The 22,260-nt window shown below is 37.1% G+C and overlaps 1 protein-coding gene across 1 annotated transcript; it reads right to left on the bottom strand.

The window, feature by feature from the left end:
- Positions 1-325: 325 nt before the first annotated feature.
- On the bottom strand, positions 326-22,205 carry RELL1 (RELT like 1). The gene is made up of 7 exons (XM_071743758.1): positions 22,040-22,205; positions 12,668-12,913; positions 10,801-10,872; positions 9,552-9,609; positions 7,124-7,363; positions 6,318-6,505; positions 326-2,852 (listed from the first exon to the last, which is right to left on the bottom strand). Exons 1-6 carry the CDS (start codon positions 22,125-22,127, stop codon positions 6,325-6,327), a joined length of 885 nt encoding a protein of 294 aa, XP_071599859.1. The 5' UTR covers positions 22,128-22,205; the 3' UTR covers positions 326-2,852; positions 6,318-6,324.
- Between the last annotated feature and the right edge of the window lie 55 nt (positions 22,206-22,260).

The raw sequence follows: 22,260 nt of genomic DNA, 5'->3' as shown, positions 1-22,260 counted from the left end.
AATGTGTATTTTTAAAAGCTCAACAAACGTAATAATAAGTTAAAAAATTTGATATTTTAAAAGTAAAAGAGCTTCAATCTAATCAGACCCACGCTTGAATTAGAGCACAAATTTTCTTCTTTTCCCTATAAAATATGGAAGTAATATTGGCAATGATGTTTTCTTGAGAAAGGACAACTGCTCTGAACTACATTACACAATGACACAACCTTCTCACTACTTCCATAAACAAAAACTTGGAAGTGCAAAGAGATTGCATTAAATGTTAAGACTGTGCAAAGGTTAAGTTTCTCACAGTGGATGCTTAAGAAAGCCACAGCCAAACTTAGGAATCAATATTTTTTTATTTATTGCTTAGTAGTACAAAAGTTTATATATAAACTATGTTGTTAAAAATACATCTGATATGCAAATTTAAGAAAGGCTGACTAATATGGCAATATCCAGACCACTAAAAAAATTGCAGAGTGTAGTGTTAAATGCAATAGACAGTTTCTAAATCTTCCCTCTTACTGAAGTAGTAATTGACAAAATTTTTGCACAGGTTAGGTCTTAAATACCTTTTACACAAGTAAACCATTTTTTCCATAACCAACACATTTTCACTCATATTTTTCTACACACTTCCAATATAATTGAAATAGAAACTACTTTTAAATTAGGTAAAAAAATACATATTTCTGTTTAAACTTTTACATGCTTTTGGCAAATTTACTTGCAGTACTAACCCATCATTTATCAAAACAATATTATCAACAACCTTTTATAATATTTTTAAAGCTTATTTTTTAAGCTTTTGGAACACTTATAACTCTGTATCTCCTTCCTAAAATTATCTGAAACTGCTGGGTTTTGCCAAGTACTCCCTTTTCAGGAACATTTTATACCCATAGTTCTCAGTCCCTTGGAAACTGAAAGCTAGCTACTCTAATTACGGTCCTCTAGAAACATTAGCTCTTCATAAAAATAATCAAGTAAAGCTTGAAAAACAAACAACAAAACAAAATTATTTTTTTTTTAAAAAAAGAATATTAAATGTATTCCTGAAAGGTGAGCTTGGTGCTTATGATATCCTTCAATATGGAAGAAATTTCCTAAACCAGGCTTATTCATAGGCATAGGGAAACAAATTATTCAAGTTTCCAGTCCTGACCAAACACTTATTTTGCATTTTCAAGGACGGTTATCTCTAAAAATATCTGTTTTAGAAGGAACGATGGAGCATTTATTCATCTCAGGACTTGGGTGGGGGGTGCTTTTTCATTTCATTTTTTGTTGCAAATACAGCCTGGATGACATGTACTGATAGGTCCAGTCATTATCTTGAGGTTACAAGTAGAAGGAAGATGAGCAGCAGCACATACTTTCAGCAGGAGTGAAATAAACTCGATGTTCCCTGACAACACAGGGGAGTATCTAATATGTAAGCAAGAAGATTAATTTGTATCTTTATACACACTGATTGCTTATAGTGCACAAAGTAGTGAAGAACCTGATTCTCATGATGTGAAGGAGAAATGCAGTTTAGAGCACTTAGACTAAGAGGATTGGAAGTAATAATTTAAACAAAAAATTTGAAACCAAGCTGATTTTCATTGAGCTTGTAAAGCAGGCTGTTACTTTATAGTTTCAGAATTATAGTGCAAACTCTACTAAAATGCATTACATTAGAGCTCATATTCTTAGGCACTCAAAACAAACGTTATTTTTCAGTTTCTATTATAACAGCAATATTTGCTGAAGTATTGCAAAGGTTTCCCTCCCCAAAAACAAATAACAGGACAAAGCAGAGATCATAAGTAGACACAAAAATTAACATCACAAAACCATCACTGGTATTTCTAGGATTAAGTCACACTTAAAATATGAAGGGAGTTAAAGTGGCTGAAGAGTTTGGTGCCAATCAAAACTGCTAACCTCAGTCCAACAAAGCCACTTTGAAGTACTTGAGTATATACTCTTTACATTTTTAATGCCAAATATTCCATATTCTTATCTAATGGTTGAAATACGTTGCCTTAGCTTAATAAAGAACCTGTAGGTAAGATCAAAAGAGAAATGCAAAACTATTAGGCATTCTTCAAATACGAGTGCACAGTTAAAAGAAAATGGGATGGCAATTGGCCTTCAAAAAAGTGACCTTTCCAAGAGCTCACCCAACTGCACAGAAAAATATGCTCTTTCACCAAATGTTACACAGTAAGGGGGAAGCAGGAGGGGAATACAACAGTTTAATTTAATATCTGCATATAACTGAATCACTCTACTTTGAAATGCCCTTCACAGAGTCCAAGGGGTTATATACTAAAGGCACACATGCAGATTTTGGCTGACAATTATCTCCTTGTGTGTTTTGCTTGGCTACGAACAGTTAGATTAAAAGAGCATTTTCATCTTCTGAAGGCTTTTGGTTTTTATCTTCAGCAAACAGTTGCCATTTCTGGAGGGGAAAAATAGAGGTCAAACATCCAGAGACCAGAAGGGTCAACATTGTTTATCCATAGGGTAAAATCCATGTAACTCATAATATTGAGCTCATCAAAAATGCCTAAGTATAAAAAAAAAAAAAAAATTAAGATTTGATAAGGCTTTCACCTTTACTGTCCAAAACCTATACAGTTTTCTGCTTTGTTTTCCAAGATGAAGCCCAACATTTTGTATGAGGTCCACACAGCTCAACAATATGCAAGTGTCTAAATCTTACTGGTGCAAAACATGGATACCACCACAGAACTTGTACATCTATTTACGGCCACCATGCCATAAATACATTTCCTTAAAAAGTATGCATCTGCTGGGAGTTTTCCGTTTTCTGAAAGTGCTAGCAGACAAGTCTCTTCTAAAAGTTGCACCTGAAAGAGAAGAAAAAAAAATTCTAAAAATATGCCTAAATAGAAAAATTAGTTTTAGGATGAACAGGTCAATTCAAAAGGTAGCAGATGCTCTGAAATGGAAGAAAAAATAAAATACCACAATGACACATGAAGTGGTTGCCGTGCATTGCAAGTTTAGCATGTGAAATCCTAAACTCAAAATTCAGCTGAAAAAGGAGGGACAAACACATGGACAAGTAGACAGATCACAACACAGTGCAAAGCACACACAACTTTGGACACCAGGAAAGGAAAGCGTTACGCAGCCTCAGTGTACCAGTACCTAAACTTTTATTTACCCAGTGGCTTACAATGGATGTGCAAGAGTTTAACTCAAAATTATTACTTCAACTATCAGCTGTATATCTACTACTTTTCTATGTGCCACTAGGATATTTTAAATAAACATAATTGATGAAATGGACACTGCTGAGAACACGAACCTTGAAGACATGGAGAAGACAACTACATACGATTCAGCCAGCAAGACACAAAAGCTAAAAAAATAAAAAGCTAAAACACAGCAGAGGGCACTTCAAGAAAATACTAAGTACACATCAGTTTAGGGAAAAAAAACCCTGAATTTAAGAATAGCACTGAACATAAGAAACCAGGAATACTGTATCATTCAGGTACTGCCCAACTCAGGAATTCAATCTCATACAGGAACTTCCAGTAACAGCAGTTAAAGTCAGGCCACAAAGCACAAATCTACTGCGTCAAAATGTCAGAACCAACCTTTTCTGGCAGCAGTTAAACACACATTTTTGCCTGCCTTCTTCCTCTGCATCTGAAGATCTGAGCCATGTTCTCCAAAACTAGATGCTTTTTCTCATAAATTTATTTGCTGGCAGCAGAGACGTCTTAAATGCCGTTTATCTGTTTGGTTTCAGTCAATTAAGGTAGAATCATTTATTAGAAGTCTGAAATAAACAACTGAAGCCAGGATCTAAATACTTACTACCTGTTTATATGTGTAGAGCTTTTCATGGCAGTGGACAAAAACTGACCTAGAACCATGCTAGGGAGCACCATCATAGTCTTTCAAGCAAGATCTGTTTATTTTTTGTAGTACACATCAAACAGGCCTGGCTAGTTTCCCAGATGATTTAGAAAATAGTTCTGCTGACTGTAAAGAACTTTACACGAGATTCTGGAGCCATTTCTCTACTATCAAAACATTTGTTTTCAGAAAGGGTAATATTTTAATCCTAAGGGACATTCTACAATAAAAAGCTGCCATAGATGGACATTTAAATTTTTTATAGCTATACTATCATATCTCTTGAGAGAACATCTTATTTTTAGATTAAAGTAGTAATGGCTGGCTTAAATTTAGAGAAAAACAAGGCAAGCATGAGGAACAACTTTCTTATTTAGGAAAGAACAAATTAAAAGTAAACTACATTAATTTCAAAAGGCTTTTTGTTTTTTGAATCAAAGTCCACTGGAATTAACTTTATGTTCATACATGCCCTTTTCTTCCTGTTTCTAATGTTTAAAGTTAACTAGTCTGCCTTTAAGGAAAAAATCGTGTAATGGTCTGATTATACTATCATTAGAGATACAGAAAAGAAAAATGTAGTCAGAGAAGTAACAAAACAATCAGCTAGGCACGAAAATGCCAGTGAAGGAAGAGTAGTGCTCCTACTGCACTTAGCTAATACCAGTTTTTAAAAAGGAAAGACAGGAAAAAGGAACCATGCCAACAAAAAAAGTGCTGACCACCAGGAAAATTCTGAATAAGTAAATAAGAGTATAGTTTGTCTTTCACTGACATCTGTAGATCCTTCACAAATTCCAGAGCAGCAATGAGACAGCAGTCACTAAAAAGCTATCATTTGCCAAAAATTGCCACAGAACAAAAAGGAAAACAAAAATCCCCAACCACCCTTACACCTGTCTCTAAGGCAGTATTTACACTGCTTTGACAAGCATTTGTCCAATCTGGTCTTAGAAATTTACAGCAAGGAAGATACAACAGCTTGATCCAGCTTCTTAATGTTTGAAATCTGAAGTACTCCTCCTTGCAAATTATCCCATTTACCTTCTTACCCACTAAGCAAAAAGAATAATTTATTTCCTTACCCTTCACAGATTTTTAAACATTTAGAAGCACACTACATCTCTTTCTTCCTCTATGGTTCCAAAATCTGTGTACTATTTACTAATGAGGAACAGAGTTCAGATAAACACAGTCTTAGTTCAACACTTGTAACTGCTGCCAGTAAAGGCTGGGGGAAGCACCTCGTTGCATACCAGCTCTCTTCATCTTCCTTTCAAAATTCATACAATTACAGATTTTTTTTCTTAGTGAATAAACAACGGGTATAAAGAAAAGGCCACATCTTACACCTTGGCCTGTTAGAATTTAACCTTAAGAAACTCAAGAGGTTTTGGGTCTTGTTACATTTTTAAGCATACCTGATTTCCACTTGTGCATTTTCCTCATATTTGAAGTTGCTAGGAGTATGGAACTGGACTAAGCTGATACAACAAACTGGACTAAGCTGATACAACATGACTCTCACTCAGCATACAGAGAGTTTGACACTGAGTTCTTTGTTCATCTTCCTCAAATCCAGTGCCTTTACTTTGTCACACCAGAACCCCTTTCTTCCAAGGGTCAAGCTCTACACAAATGTGACTTTTAACTTTGAGTTAAAAAGATCACCTTTCCCCTTCAGACTATCAATCAGTTCATCATCAGCTAGAAGCAAAGCATATTAATTAAAGGGTTTTTTTCCCCAACATTAACTGTTAAAAAAAAGAAAAGAAAAAATAGACAACAGTGCATTCCAAAACCATGCCAGACACATTTTCACATGCTTCATGGGGTACCTCAAGCACTGAAGTTTAATGACTCACAATGAAGCCTCAACCTCCTGGCTTAGTAACCTACCGTAGATCCCTGTGATATGAGCATTTTCATGTCTCTCCATTCTTATTAGCCAAAGATCCACTGATCTATCAGGGAAGCATCTAGCAAGCAGTCACTTTATACAGGCACACAGCACAGGACAGCAAGCATAAGGAAGAAGCACTGTAGTTATTCCAGTGATGCAGCTGTAAGTTTCTTTTGGTTTGTTTCTTTTGGTTAATAAACATATTGCCACTAAATCTGAACCAAAAATTGATATGCAGATGTTGGACCACTGATGCCACTTCCACAAAGTATTTATTTCAACATCCACTCTAAATACTAGGTCTAAATTAATGATTAGGTAAGGATTTGGTGGACAATTCAGCCTTCACCAAATTATCATTAACTGTGCAATCACACTTAATTTTTGCAGACTTCTGTAAAAACTTCTGAAATTGGAAGATAAGTTTTTACACAGAAACAATTTAATTTCAACAAACATTTTCAACTTTGTTTCTCTTAAACTGATTCCCTTACTTCACAACATCCCACTTTCAATATTAGAACCCAATGTCTGATACCTGCAGTTTACTGTGAGCTTCTCCTCCCTTTCACCTCCTGTTTCACAGGCATGGCAGGTGATTCACTTGCTTCCTGCTTCACTGGCGTGCTCAGCATATCACCATTTATGCTCTCCACACCACTAAGAGACATCAGGCTTTTCCGTTCTTTGGAATTTGATTTGTGCTCCACTTTTGTGACTCTAAATCTAAGGTAAGTAAAAGAAAAAATTAGTTGTATTTCCCCAGAGATGAAGTTGGATCGTCCTCAGCACCTGGTGTATGGACAGGAACACATTTTCAGTCCCAAGACCCAGACAGACATCCACACACACCCAGCTTCACTGCACTTCCCTCCCCATTACCTACATGCACCTTTACTACCCACTACTGCTGAATCACACTCTCTCAGGAAGAAGTTTTAAAGTAAAATCCACAGATCACATACTACTTCTTAAATTGTAACTTTCTAAGGAAACTACAGTGTAAGCCAGGAAATAAAAATAATGATACAGAATGATACAGTTTCTGTAGCTCACACTTACTTCAGAAATACTTCAGAAATGTATTTGTGTGCGATCCTTATGTCTTTTTAGCCAGTAACAAGAGAGCAATATTTATGCCCACAGTAAATGCCCACCTATTTATATCATTCCAGGGGGAAAATAAGTTAAATTTATTTCTTCCAAAATAACTTCAGTCTAATAGTAGAATGATTACAAACCACAATCACTGATGCTATAAACAGAGTAGACTCAATGAATATCTGATCCAACATGGACCACAGTAGCATCCCAAAGTATACAAGAAAATGACCTAAGTCTTACCTTCCTACAGAAAGGACTGTAACTTCTCCCAGACGACTTCTTCTGTGCTCTTTAGATTTGTGAGCTGGCTTTATAAAGTGCCACCGTTTGTGGCTACACCGAGTACAAACATCCTTTTCTATCACTCCTCCAACAGTATGGAAGTGATGGCCTTTGCAGGTGTGTTTAAGTGGAGCAGCACCAGGTGACAAAGGAGACCCTGGACTCGTTGGACTCTCAGGAGAGCCAGGAGATAAAGGGCTGTAGGAAGAAGTATAAAGGAAATTTAAAGTCCTGTTTGTTAAAAAAGAAAAAATAACCTTTTCTTTCTTTCTTTCTAGGTACTTTTAAAAAAGCTGTATTGATTCCTTTTCTCTTCATGGTAGACATAGTTTGCCTCTTAGCAGTATTGAGGGAATATACTCTTTTGTGAGTTCTTAAAGATACTGTAACAATTTTGAAATACTTTCCCTATTTCTTCAAGTGTGATTTTAACCAGCACAACCACCAAAAGGCGTTCACTAAAAATGTGCAATCAAATCCATCTAATCTGCTTCTCAAACAAGCAGATAGCTTAAGTATTTTGGACTTTGAAATCATCTTTAACACTGTCTTGCAACACCTAAAGCACGCAAGAGCTCAGTGCAGTGAAGGTGAAGTTACTGTAGTAGCACACCTTGTAAAAAAAAAAAAAAAAAAAAAAAAAGGCATACCAGAAAGTTACATATCAGTAGCTTACTATGAAACTGGAAAGACCTACTAAATGTGGTTATTCTGGTCCTGATGATATTCAATGTTTTAAATAGTTACTTGGGTAATGGAATAGAATAAATTTGCAGTCACCCATAGCAACTGTAGAGGTTAAAAAAATGCAGATGATCAGAGGAGACCGTGCATGTGAGCACATTCACACACACACAAACATATTAAAAATTGGATGTATTGCAGTACAGACAACAAAATTTCAGTACTTTTAGCAGAAAAAATTTAGGAACTGAGATTGGAAAGCAAGCAGACAGATAATTCTTAGAAAAAGGTGAAGATAACAAGTGGAAAGTGATTTATGATATTGTTGCTTAAAAAGGACAGCTTTCACAGGGAAATAACAGGCATGTAAACTGTTAATCTAATTACATTAATGAGCATTAATCATGCCTCAGATGAAGTTTCCATCTAGTTTTAGAAATCTGATTTCAAGAAAAATACTAATAAACTGCAGAGACTCCAAAGGAGAACAGAAAGAACTAATTGAAGATATAAAACATGCCATTAAGAGACTGGAGTTACTTGGATGTTTATTTTCAAAACAAAAATACTGACAGGAGACACTTAATGGTTTTCAAACAAGTAAGAGAATGGTATAAGGGAAATAAAATGTGTTCATCTAAAGTAAAGACAGGAACTAGTGGCTTTGACAGAAGTGCAGATTTCACTTAGCCATTACTATTGCTTAGATTAGGAAGCATTTCGCAGTGCCCCAAACTCAGACAGGACTTGCATCTGAGCTACTAAAGTTTTAGGAGTATCTGTTGGAAATTACATAAGTGCAAACCATGTTTTGCCTTCCCTTATTTTTGTATTGCAATTCACCACTGAAACAATATTCTAAAACGCTCAATATAATATCACACATCCCCACACAAAAAGATTGAATTAAAAATTCAAACAAATATTCCTGCTGCACCACAGAAGTTGAAAAATAATTTCCACACTTGAAGATGAAAAAAATTGAACTTAGGAAAGGAATCCAATAACAAAGCCTCTCACTGTTAAAACAGGATATAAGTGGTTGTATATTCAACTGTTTGTTTTAATAAAATTATATACTTCCACTTCTTTTATTAGCAGTATTACTCAAGCCTTCATCTTTTCTGCCTTGAATATGAACACAGGATCACATGAAGAGTATACAAAGGAATAAAGATATTATGTAAAGATACTTATGTATGGATATAAGTACTTTTACACACATGATGCATCTGCAGGTCAAGGGCTGGACTACTTTATATAATTCTCTAAATAGGTGAGTAGTCAAACAAAATAAGAGGTAGGTCAAATAATGTACATTATTACCACACCAATAAAGAAAAAAAATAAACCCAGAGGAGACACAGAAAGATATGTCTGCTTTTAAGCTAGCACCCATAAAAATTAAACAAGCACTGTCAGAGTAGCTTTGGACTAAGCCAATCTGTAAGTAACTTCACCCTAAAATATTTGCAGCCTCTGTAAATCTTTAGCCCAAGAAACAATTTATCTGTGCTACATACCTAGGACACAGCCAGAAGAGCCAGTTATCAGCCCAAGGAATACATTAATACAGTCACCCAGTGACACCACAAGGAAATTAAAGTATTATCTTCTTAGCTGGTAACTGAGGAAATAAAACCCTTTGAAAGGCTACATTTTTAGTTGTCTCAGGAAGCATGCATTATAGATGAGTAATTACCTTTCAGGTTCAAAGACACTGCTATCTGCTACCATGGCCTTTAACACATCAGCATTTGCTGCAATGAGAAGAAATAGAATTCTTCAAAAGTGTACAGCTCTAACTTTAGAAACACAAACAGCAGAACTAAAGGTCCTCAAAGAAATTTCATATTATAGAAAGATGACTGCATTGTGTCTAACTCCAAAAAAGCATGAAAGAAAAAAAATGTTAATTCTATAGGATTGTCTTAACATGAGCTACTAAAATTACAGTTCATACTGTACTCAAAGTTTTGCACCAATGCAAGCCATATAACATAGCCACCTGCACAACACACCCAAGCAAGATCTCTGCAAATTTTAAAATATCCATTTCACCACAGGATCATCTTATATGGAACAAAGCAATGCAAGATTAAAAACACCACTTAAGCGAGCCTTACAAAATGCAAATTATCAGCCAAAAACTACCAATTGCTCACATATCTAAAAATACCAAAGCATATGGGGTACCTAATGCTAACCTTAGGGAAAACCACACAAGCTCAAAAGAGTTAAGGGGAAAAAACAAAATACAACAAATCCAACCCTAAAAGACAGCTTTTCCAGAGGATTAGTCTTCACTCAGAAGCAGCAAAGGAATCCAGTGATTAACAGAACTTCAATTTATGGAAGTGTAAAATTAAAAAGCTAAAGACCCATGCACTAGTTTCCTGAATGTTTATTCTACTGGGCAAATACATTCTGAACTGACCAACTCTTCCATGGGCTACTTCAACGTTTATTTTTAAATCATCTCTTTATCCTTTCTGCTGCTCACAGTGCACATGAAGATACCATGTTCAAAATTCAGTGTTAGCACTGGTCTACCCTGTAGTCTCAATTATACAAATATACAGTATTTCAAGTCAAGTTTAACCTGGCCAAAACAACCTTTAGCTTTTACTTCACAAAAAGAGGAACCAAAAAAAAAAAAAAAAATTGAAAAAAAATGAAAATCAAACACTCAGATAATTAAAATATTTAAAAAAAGGCATGAACCAAACTTACCATACTACGTATTAATAAATAATAATAAATAATTTTCAGGTAAGCAATAGACTTTCCATTTGAAGCTACTGCCTTTTGAAGGCAATCTCCAAGAGTTAAGGATGTACAAAACAGTTACACAAAACACATGAACAATCCATACTTCAGAAAATCCAAAAAAACATATTTGCTACAGAACACCATCATAAAGACTCAGTCTCAGTATCACAATACTATACCTTCATTTTTCATAATGTAGTTAACAATTTGTCCCACAGTGTCGCTATTCTCATGTATAGTGTCATTCATTTCTGTGCAAGGAAATAAATATATTGTCAGTATCTCAGCCTTCCAAATCAAGAATCGATTTATTTTAAAACAAAAAACAAACAAAAAAACAAACAAACAAACAACAAAAAAAAAAAAAAAAGCCAAAACAAAACACACTCCAGAAAAAGTTACATTTAAAAAGTTGTTACTTTTGAGAGAAAGTAGAGGAGACTTTTGAGTCCTTATGCTGGAAAAAACAAACACTATCTTACAGCACATAGAACCTAACATTGATCTAAGACATCTAAGACATAAAAAACCTCAGTATTTTCACAAGCATATGTCTAAATTCCTTCTCTAGCTTGTAGGGATAAACAAGAAAGCAACATTTCTAATATTAAACACAGGGAGGAACACACACAAACAAAAAAATCATTAAACTGTTTCAAGTGACTATTTTAAATATGTATATGTACGTAAATATCTTCTAATACAAGACAGATTCAGTTTAAGCTTTTCACCACAGCTACAAGGACATAACATTTGATTTTTTAATTTAAAAATATTCTCATATGACTACTGGAGCAAGAGATTTAAGAAAGAAACTTCAAGACTACACTTACAAGTTCAGAATCTATTGGACCCATTAACAATTCTGGAAGCTTGCCCAGAATAACTTTAGAAGGCAAAGACTGGGGAAAGAAACTGAGAGGCACAACTCTGCCCTTCCCTGATAATCATTATGACAAGGTTTATAAAGAAAATAAATATTTAAGAAAAAACCCTAATCATAGGATTGAGGCAGGTTTGATAGGACAGACCCTAAATTTGTTTTTAAGTATTAAAATAGGAGCTCTCCCATCTCTGCACCCACCCTTCATCTGCAGCCTAATACCTGCAACTTTGCAATGCAACTTTGACACAGCTACCACCCCAAACTAAGACCTAAAAAGCTGTTCCCCTTTCATCACCATTCCCCTGGCTGTTACCACTCAGGTGAAGAAACAGATCAGACATCCCAAAGGGCTGTGTACACCCCACAGGCAGTCACTGCTCAAGCAGACACCGAGGCATCATTACCCCACCGCAGGGCTCTGGTTACACGGAGCCTCTGCAGCCTGCGCTCAGTATGGGCCTCCTGGCAGCAGGTATCTGGGAGAAAGAGGCCCAAAGTATTTACAAGTAATTTGACCCTTGTAGTTTCTCAGCCAAATGCTATAGTGGGTTACTGCAGCCCAAATGATAATACTCTTTTCTTGAGCTTTTTTGTGTTGATTTGTTGCATTTTTATTCAAGTGAAAGAAGATGGGAGTAAGGCACCGTTAAAAAAAAAAGAGCACAATTGAACAAACATTGGAACAAAAATAAGGGTATCTTTAAGAAAAAGATTTAAGCACTTAAAAATCAAATGAAGGTGATCGGTTCAAAAGATCAGTTTTAGGAAAGGGAGGATGAGAATGATAGCACAACAGGAACAAATGAAAATTGCTGAAGATAAAAGAAAGATTTTTAGGCTTTGAAAGGCAGCTTTTTGTCACTCCTCAGACAGAATTACCTACAGTAGTACTTTGTTCTTAACAGCATGTGGAATGCAGAAAAGCAATCTCGCAACTCCAGTGGCAGTGTATAGTTGCAACAAAAAAAAAAAAAAAAAAAAAAAAAAAACAACCAAAAAGTCCAACAACAAAAACAAACAATAAACCAACTGGATACTTTGATCCCTCTGAAAACTCAATATTGGTGTTAAAATAACTTGCAGAGGAAATTGAAACACAATTAATTATAGTAATTTCAATATACCAAAATAAGAAGTCAAGTGTTAGACTCGTTGATTACCTATTTTTTCATCAAGTTTTTCTTCTTCTACTTGCTCAGCCTCTGTTGTACACCGATATCCTTTTTTCTTAAGGACATGACAGATGAGGATCCCCAGGAGACCCATGATGAAAAACACAGGAACCAAGGCAAAGGCAATGTACTCTAGGTGTTCAGGCTTGCCTTCATTGCCATCAGTTTTAGTTGACAAAGTAGTTGTCTGTAAGACAAGTTGTCTTGACAAAGCCTGGAGAAACTCTCCATTATCTACGTGAGCAAATAAACAGTTATTACTACACACAGTAAATCACTTCAAAGCATTTAGAAAATTAAAAGCACAGTCAAATCCCCATAGCATCAATGTCTTGTACCTTCTGTGATGACCTCAAGGGGCAACACATATTGTACTGGCTGAGATACTCCCTCTTCATAAAACAACTACAATACACCTAACACAAAAAACCCCAGGATATTTCTTCAATATGACAGTGAAGAACAAACAATATTCTAGGTTTGCAATCTCAACAACAGAACTCGCATATTTCACAGAATAACACCACCACTGCTACTGTTCCCATCAGTGAGAAAAACACTGTACAACTCCTCAGGTCTTAAGTTCAATATATATACAACTTAACACTCCAAGTCTGCAATTGTTTTACATTACAAGGAAACAATATACAGGACAGGTTAATGGACACAGTCATCTAACTGAGAAGGATTCTCTTACATACCATGTATCTGCTTTCTAAGAATATGTAATTCATGTTTTAATCACCATTGGATTTATTTTCTGCCAACCATCAAGTAGCAACAGCTACAAAAGTCCTCAACTTCATCACACAAAATAACTTCACCTCTTTCTCAGGAAGGAGAAAATCCATCACATGAGAGAGGTATTTTGATAACTACAACATCTCAGAATCTAAGAAATTGATGAAATAATTTACAACACAAGTTCAGAAAGCTACTAATAAATCAGCATCATTCATGGTCAAATATAAGACAAAAATAGGCAGATGTGTTGGGTTTTGCAGCACATTATCCATTTTAAGAATGAATGGGAAAGGCTGACTGCACTATTTCTAAGACTAACCTACAAGCAGGAGGAAGGACAAATCAGAGGGACCACAAAATGTATCTCCAACCCAACTTTTTAGGTTTTCTGTCTCTCTTTGTAGCAAGAGTGGCACGCGCTGCCCAAATAAATAACATCCCATGACATTCCTCCATAACTACAGCGTGTAATTCCCACTTCAAACCTACAGCATGTAAAACCCACTTCAAAAGCAAGAGGGCTTTATAGCCTGGCTAAAGGCCCATGCTCTCCAAGCTGTGGTTCTTCATTATAGTTTCTCCAAACACAAAGTGGCTTTAGGAGGTCCTCTGCTACACCCCACCAGACAGACATGACCCTGAGAATCATTTTAAATTGGATTATTGAGATGACAACAGTTTAAGAAAAAATGCCTCAGAAAGTCTTCAGCTTTTAAGCTGTCATTTTACTGAGCTGACTCAGTATAACCTGTGGTGTGCTCCATCAAGACACTGAGTAAGCTGAAGTGAGAGAACAAGCACCCACGAGCAGGGATGAATACAACTAGAACAGGCTTTTCTGAAATAGCTGTACTGTAACACAGATCCATAAGTCTCAGAGTATGCTCCAAAAACAAGGGTAGGAGGATTAATTACACATCAAAAAAAAAAAAAAAAAAATTAAAATCATCTGCTTGGAACCTCATCAACTTACACAGACACTGAAAGCCTACATATAATTTAAAATACAAAACCAATTCACAAAGCTGCTTATAATCAACAGAACACTTATACAAAGGAAATGGAAAAATGGATCCCAAGTGCTACTAGGTGCTGACAGCAAAGAAAAAAAAATCTATATAAACTTGAGCCAGTCTCAAGTTCACGAGTAACTCCAGTGACAGAGCTACACTGCATTCTCAGGACAGATATCCCCAGCCTACCTATTGCCTTTAAATGCCTGCATGGCAAGAACCAGTTTGGATTTCTTTGCTTTCTGCTTCTTTTTCTACCTACATAGCCTCTTTCATCATTTAGTTTAGTACTTCTACTTGTGAACTGCCACTTGAAACACCAGTGAGAAAACCTGATGGACTGCAATCTAATCTGCAGTCAAAAGGCTAAGACAATCCAGACAAATTCTTGAAGGACAGATGCAACCTACACAAGTAACAGGGAAATAAAAAATAAATAAATTACAGGCCTGTGTCTGTACTGGCATTTTATTTCCTGACAGAAGGATGTCAAAAAACTCAAAGTTTATCAACTGATTACTCTGTAGCATAGGTCAGTCCACTAATCGGATTGAGATTTAAAGAGCTTTTGAAATAGGCAGGAAAACACACTAACAGTATTTTTCCATTTAAAAATACGTTACCATAGATACTCCAACATCCCAGCCTATAGAAGAAAGGCTATGTGATTTTTCTTCAGTTGTCTGACACTAATTCTCCCATTGAAATTCAACAAGATACAAAATCTTTGCAAGGTATTTTGCTTGTTACTAGCAAAACACTAAATCAGTTATGTTTCTATATAAACACAGTTTACATCCATAAACTGCTTGATGCCATGTATATTATGTTCAGAGATGCAGAAATTCACTGAAGGCAAATCACAAATATTCCCAAATCAGTTAATTAGCTGGCTCAAATACTTGGTGTTGAGTAACCTTACAAGCAGAGGGAATGTCATAATTTTCATTATCGAACACCGTACACATATCAGGAAGTCTCAAAAACCTTAGCAGTGATGACATGATGCAAAAATCAGACTTGCCTTGCTAATGAGCAGTGTATTCTATGTCCCAAATCACAGCAGTTTCATTCACTGTACAGTCCCTATTCTTCTTTCCCAGAGGCCTATTATGCTTATTAACCGAGTGCTGATAGTCTGCCTCATTCTCATGATGTATGATGTTGCTCCACAATGGCTTTTAATGAAAAGTTCAGGCCACAGAAATCTTCCTTGATTCAAGTCAATTCATACAGAAATTCATTTGCTTTGGGTATTTTGCTGTCCTGACATTTTTCTATACCTGTCATCAAATACCAGCCTAAATATAAAAATTACTTGAAGATGTTATCTAAATAAAAATACTCAGGAGCAATATTCTGCACAATTAAAGTGATCCTTAAGCTGCAGATGACAGATTGCATTCACGGTGCTTCTTCAGATCCCACATACACACTTACTTAAAATTTAATATGTTAGGTATTGAACTTGAATATTGCCAGCCCGCCCTTAATCCTTACCAAAAAAAAAAAAAAAAAAAAAAAAAGACAGTCCGCTTCAGACTAGTCTTTTTTACTGGTTCTAATCATTACTGCTCTAACACAATGTTTTTCCACCTCAGGAATGGCTCAAGAAAATTTTACAACACCTTTAGGAAACAATACAGGAGGAAAGTTTAGCACGTTAATGAAAAATTTCAGCCTTCACTAAACTGCAACTTTTACATGGCCTAGATATATTTATTAATAGTTAAGCATTGTATACCCTCCGTATTAGTAAAATATAACTACTAACAAACTCCAACATTACAATGTCTTAAAGGCCGTGAGAAGAATGAAGCTGGAGCAACAACGTAAGCAAAGGTAACAAACTTCCTTTTCCCTTCTCTTCTAAGCCCACAGAAGACAGAGATGGGAGCACCTGAGAGTTCATCTCACTGTCAAAAGCAGGATTAACTGTACCTAGAAACTATCTGCCAAGCATGGCTAAACATTCTGACCCTCAATACTTTCCCTCCATATCTGTTTTCTTTCTTACTGTAAATGTAGGGTCAGAACAATTCCTCCTTTAGTATCTACTACCACAGTATCCGATTCTCCCTGCACAGTTAGAGAACTCTTTCCTTGGTTTTAGGTCCAGGTACTTGAAAAGATTTCATAGTTGATGTGGTGGCTAGGAGGGACCTCCCCAGTATGAGCCCAAGTTGTCTGAAAGCTTTGCCTTTAGTATTGGTCTAAACAAACACTTCTCAACCTTTTCATAAAGCACATGAGAAATCACGAGAAATATTTAATATTGCTTAAAGGACTCAGATGCTTGAAAAATAAATCCTTTTTTGTAACACAGATCAAACTGTTCAGTTGTTATATAAGCAATATAAAAATAATCATTAAAATAATGCAATAGATTTTTGTAAATATCCTGTACTAAACTTCAGCACCATCTACAACTGGATGATTACTTCAAGCACATCACGACTGGTTTTCTATTGTTTAATATACAGAAAGTAGCACATAAACAATGATGTAATCTTTTATCTGTTTGACTGATAAAGAATTCTATTTGGTTACTCTGGATTTTGCCCATGACACCCATGACATTTGTTTCTTATGGCACGCCTTTTAAATAAGTTTGTTTACATTTTACTAATTTGATTGTTCTAGCAATCTGCCTGCTAAAAATAAGTACATACATCACCACTACCTTCTCCCTAACATTTAACGAGATCCATGATCCTATTTCATGCTTTCAGGCACGACAATGACATGTTGGTATCAATCTCACAGTACACTGAAACCAACTATTGTTGGACTTAATTAATACTAGAAGAAATTAAACACAATCCATGCACACAACCTATTTAAGTACAAGACAAATGAAATATTCAGACATGGCATATGATCTGTTCAAGCAGCTCAGCTAAGCACAGCTGGAAAACGTGTCTCAGTAGCAACCTTCAGAGTAAGACAAAGTATGGCTTGTTTGGGTGGGTCTTTTTTGGTTTGTTTTTCTTTTTTTTCTTTCATACCTGAATCACTTCTAGTTCAACTCACCGTGCAGAGCTACAGACTGTGTAAGGGACATAATCAAAGGGCTGCTTAAGCTGGCAATGCCACAGGGAGGAATGGTCAGAGAGATGTGACCTCAGTACACCCTGCAGAGCAAAGACACCTGGTGACCACACCCAGTGCTTCACCCACTCCTGGCTCTAGGGGAAGTATACTTGAAACTGCAACACCAAACCTGACATCTCAGGTGCATGGATGTATAGTGTATGGTTTAATTTAAAGCACTCATTTTAAGTCTCATTTAAAGTGAAACTTTTATTTTAAAACGACACACTTTTAAATTCAGGCATAAAAATGACAAATAACAAACAAACAAAAACAAAATACACAAACCCCAGTGTGTTCATTAGCTCAATTTCCTAAATGAACACTAAATACCTCACTCTCAAGAACAAGAAAACTAACTTCAAAAACTTTCTGAAGTAACAGAGTTTTAATGAAATTAATTGATGGCCTAAATTGGCCAGCTTATGGCCCTTGCCATGTCAAAATGGTGGCTATTTTCTAAAAGAAGCAAGCTTTAGATCAGGTGTTTATTTTCATTCAGTACACTCAACTTACTCAGATGAAGCATTCTGCTAAAGATGCTGCAGAGGTTTCTATTATCAAAGTCCAACTTCATTTTTTAGATTCTTAATTCAAGTGCTTACCAGTGAATTTGTTCAGACCTCCGATGGTAATTAGGTACCATCTTTAGTTATTTTATTAACTTTATTTTATTGACAGTCAATTTATCCAGAACAGTTTGCTGCAACTTCAAACTCAATATACTTTTAAAGAGTTAAATGATTTAAATAGTATTTCTCTATTCTGGACACTATAGTCAAATTGCATAGCTAAGCAGATGAAATAACAAGCAATTACAACCACAAAAAAAATATATCACTGCCCAAAGATATTTAGGAACTGCTTGGGCTTCTCTGCCTTACTAGTAAGATGGTAGCTACAGAAGAGGACAGCAAACTAGAAATGGTAGCATAGGTTAAAAAAAAAACAAAACAAAAAACCCCCCAAATCATTATTTTCTAGAGGAAAGGACTCCTAAGTGAAGAAAACCTGTTCCTACCATTTGCTTCATCTATTGTTCAAGGAAATTGTACTTTAGGGAATATGCATAAATGGAATAACAAAGGAAAACCACCTATCAACAAAGAGGAACATTCAACAAGTTTGTGAGTTCCGCTTTACTTGTAGCTTCCTTGTAGTAATCAGAACCTACAACCAGAAGCAAAGTAAGCAGGAAGTCTGATGAGAAAAAGGAAGCCACACGATGAAAGAACATACTGACAACTAATAGGAGTACTGACAATTGCCTTAGAGGTTAAGCAAGGTTAAGGTCTACTGTTATGAACAGACCTCCAAACATACATTACATTTGTCAACAGCAGTACCCCAAAGTGTGCAATGATCAACTATGTTTCTTAAAAACTCATTCTAACTGCACCTACTTTGAGAACACTAATAATAAGATGGATGACCTACCCATTCCAGGGATGACCTACCTGAAACTAAAAAGTAAGAGCATCCTTACTACCCAACATCATGTTCAAAACCATAGAATTGCCATCCTCTCATAGTACCTCAAGCTGGAGCCTGCTGTAAGCCCTTAGAGACCAAGTCTTGAGCTCACTGTAGTGATCACAAAAACTGTGACTGTGAGCAAATTTCACAATAGGCCTCCTGGCAAAGAGAGCTTTCTACTCCAAGAGCTGAGTTCTTTCCTAAGCCCTATTTATTTCTAACATACATGTCCAGAAAGCCTGGGGACTCAGAGAGGAGATACATCCAATGTAAAGACTGGTCTTATAAACAGCAAACAAAGTATAGTTATAAGCATTACTGTATAATGCACACAACTCTCAACAATTTCACACCTTTGCAGTTTCTACACTCCCAGATGGAGCTTGTTAGGAACCAAAAAGGAAGAACAAACCTAATAAATCATCTTGCTGGTTCAAACAATCACACCATGAAGGCATCTGGCATCATTAAGAATTCATTGAGAAAAACTCAGAAAGGGAAAACTTGGAATATGATGGGCAGTAACAGAGACTCTCTTCATTCCTTGTGTGTGACACAATATCAGGTTGGTAATGCTGTGGAAATGTATACAGAGACAAATGCTCATGTTTCACTGTTTACCAGTGTTAAAATTGCTGTGCTTATGGTATAATTGCTTTGGTTGCTACTTGAGCAGCACATAGCTCCTACAGCAAAAATACTCAGAACTGATGCTTTTCATTTGCATTTCTGTTGGAAAAATATCCCTAAGCTTTCAAATAAAACATGCACTGCATGCATGCATTTAATAGAGCACACTTCACCAGTCTGGCTGTTTAAAATAATAAAACAAAAAAACCCTTCCTGTACACAGTAAATATTCAAAAGTATTCTATATGACCTAGCAAGCAGCATTTGATCAGTGCTACCAAACATATCATATTGATTAATTTATGCAAAATAACACCCACACTTGTTTAGATGAGTCAAATATCAATTTTAATGAAATCCAGTATAACTCCTGTGTGAAAATACAGCAAATAAACTAACAGAAAGCATTGGATAAGCTCAGAAGAAGGAAAAAAAGAGGTCCTATTCTATTCCTTCATAGCTTTTGTATTTCCTGCTAGACTTGCTGACTTTTAGCTCTAATAACCATAGAATAATAGAATGCCAGGATGCAAGTGACCTTAAGACTCATATGGTCCAACCTTCCTAAGAAGGAACAGAATTTAGCTTAGACAGCCCAGTAACTTGCCAAGCTGAGTCCTAAAAGTGTCCAGTGTTGTTTTATTCATCTAGATATATCAGATTAAATTACTCCCATTAACAAATCCTAACAATGTACATTTGGAAAAAATCAGTACAATCCTATGTATACACATTCTTTGGTTTACTCAAACATGTTTACCTTTTCTTCAAGATGCCACTAGTAGGTAAAATGTGTAATAATCTCAACATGTAGTAAAATCTAGTCATATGCCAGAGTAACAACCATCAAAGAACAAAATTTTTTGTCTGTTAGAAAAGATTTTACACTACAGCAGCTGAGAAGAGAGAAAAAGAAAAGATGATCATGATCAGTAAGAAAAATTCATAATTCCCCTCCTCTTTAGCATACAAAAAATAAGAAAAAAAAAAAAAACAACCCAAAAAAAACCCAACTAGGGCCTCAGAACAGACTAACTGCCAGTCGACACAAATTTAAAATTCAAGATGCTTAACTCTTTCAGTGAAATCGATTGGCTAGGGGGGAAATAAAAAGGTCCAATAATGCTGGTATCTTTAGGAGCATTTCAGTGGCCCCAGTTGTGCCAAGAGTACTGATTGCTTTCTGCTCTCCTGAAGAGAAGGATGGACTGGATGACAACAAGTCTTCCATCCTTCTTGTTTTCAGAAAAGAAGTAGCACATAGGAGATACTTCAATCCTTCCTGACCAAGCTGGACTGCACCAAGTGATACCTATAGAAGTACAAAACTAAGTATGGAAAGACTAGAAACAGTCATTGCTTAACTTTATGCAAGTAAGAATGTTAACCATTTACACTAGGTTTAAAGTTTACTCTCAAGCTAGCACACTCTTACTAGTTACATGCCTCCAAAAGTTAACAGAGATGATCAAACTGAAATTCAGCACAGGGAAAACCAAGTATCTGCTTAAACAAAAATGCCTTCAGACTTCAAAAATCACTTCAGACTACACAAGCAACAAAATCAGCTTCACTTTGAGATTATTTGTACCATAACATTTGAGGTTAGACATAAACAATGAAAATGTCATTTTAGGCCTGTACCAACGAGAGCGTTCTTCAGAGATCTCTCTTCTGAGAGTTCCACTTCACTGAATTTTCAAGACTGAACACAAAGTTTAACATCCCGGCAGACGGTGAAGTAGAAGCAATTCTCTGATGCCTTTCTACCTCAGAAGCCATCCCATACCAGCTTAAAGTGAAATCACCTACGAAACTCGAGTCTGTACAGCTCACTTGGGTTATTTCTTTCTCCCCTCAACTCATGGCCATACCTGACTAAATTAACAGTCCGGGGCGGCAGCTGTCGCCACATGAAGAACCGTTTTGTCGCTGAAGGAACGGGCACAGGGAATGTGGGCAGCGCCGATCCCCCCTGCCCGCCTGAGCGGGACCCGAGACCCCGCCGGACCCCAGCCCGATCGCCCCCTCCGCGCCGGCACCTCCGCTGGCAGCCGCTCCCACCGCGGAGCCTCCAGGAGCCGGGGCACAGGGGGAACACGTCCGTATCTATCCCGTTACTCTCCAGCGGCCCGCGGCGTAGGGACCCACTCAAACGCCCGGTACCGCGAGTTACCCACTTCAGCCCCAGGGCGATGCTGCAGGGAAAAGGGCGGGGGTGGGGGGCAGGCTCCTGGGGGAGAAGCAGCGGGGTCAGCCGGGCGGTCCGCACCCTCGCAGAGGTCACAGTGGGCGGGAGGAGCCCGCGGGGAGGCTCAGGGGCCGCCGGCGGGAAGCGAGGGGGTCCCAGCTTGAAGCTTCCCCCTCCCACCCGCAGTGAAGCACCGAGGCCGCAGGGACCCACCGGGAGCAGAGCGGTTTCCCGGCCAGGCAGCCGTCGGGCCCAGCGAGGAAGCAGTCGGCGGGATCCCGCCCGTCGCTGCCGGAGCCATTCCCAGTGCCTCACCCGCACTGACTCCGCGTTGGCACCCTCGATACCACCTCCTCCACTACCCTGCCTTGCCCGGCCCGGCCCGGCCCAGCCCACAGGCGGTGGGACGCGCCCTTCCCGCACGGCGCCTGCGC

Source organism: Heliangelus exortis, chromosome 4 (genome assembly GCF_036169615.1).
Source record: "Heliangelus exortis chromosome 4, bHelExo1.hap1, whole genome shotgun sequence".
In the NCBI taxonomy this organism is placed as follows: Eukaryota; Metazoa; Chordata; class Aves; order Apodiformes; family Trochilidae; genus Heliangelus; species Heliangelus exortis.
The sequence above is the reverse complement of the archived record's forward strand: the minus strand, read 5'-3'. Positions and strand labels throughout refer to the sequence as shown.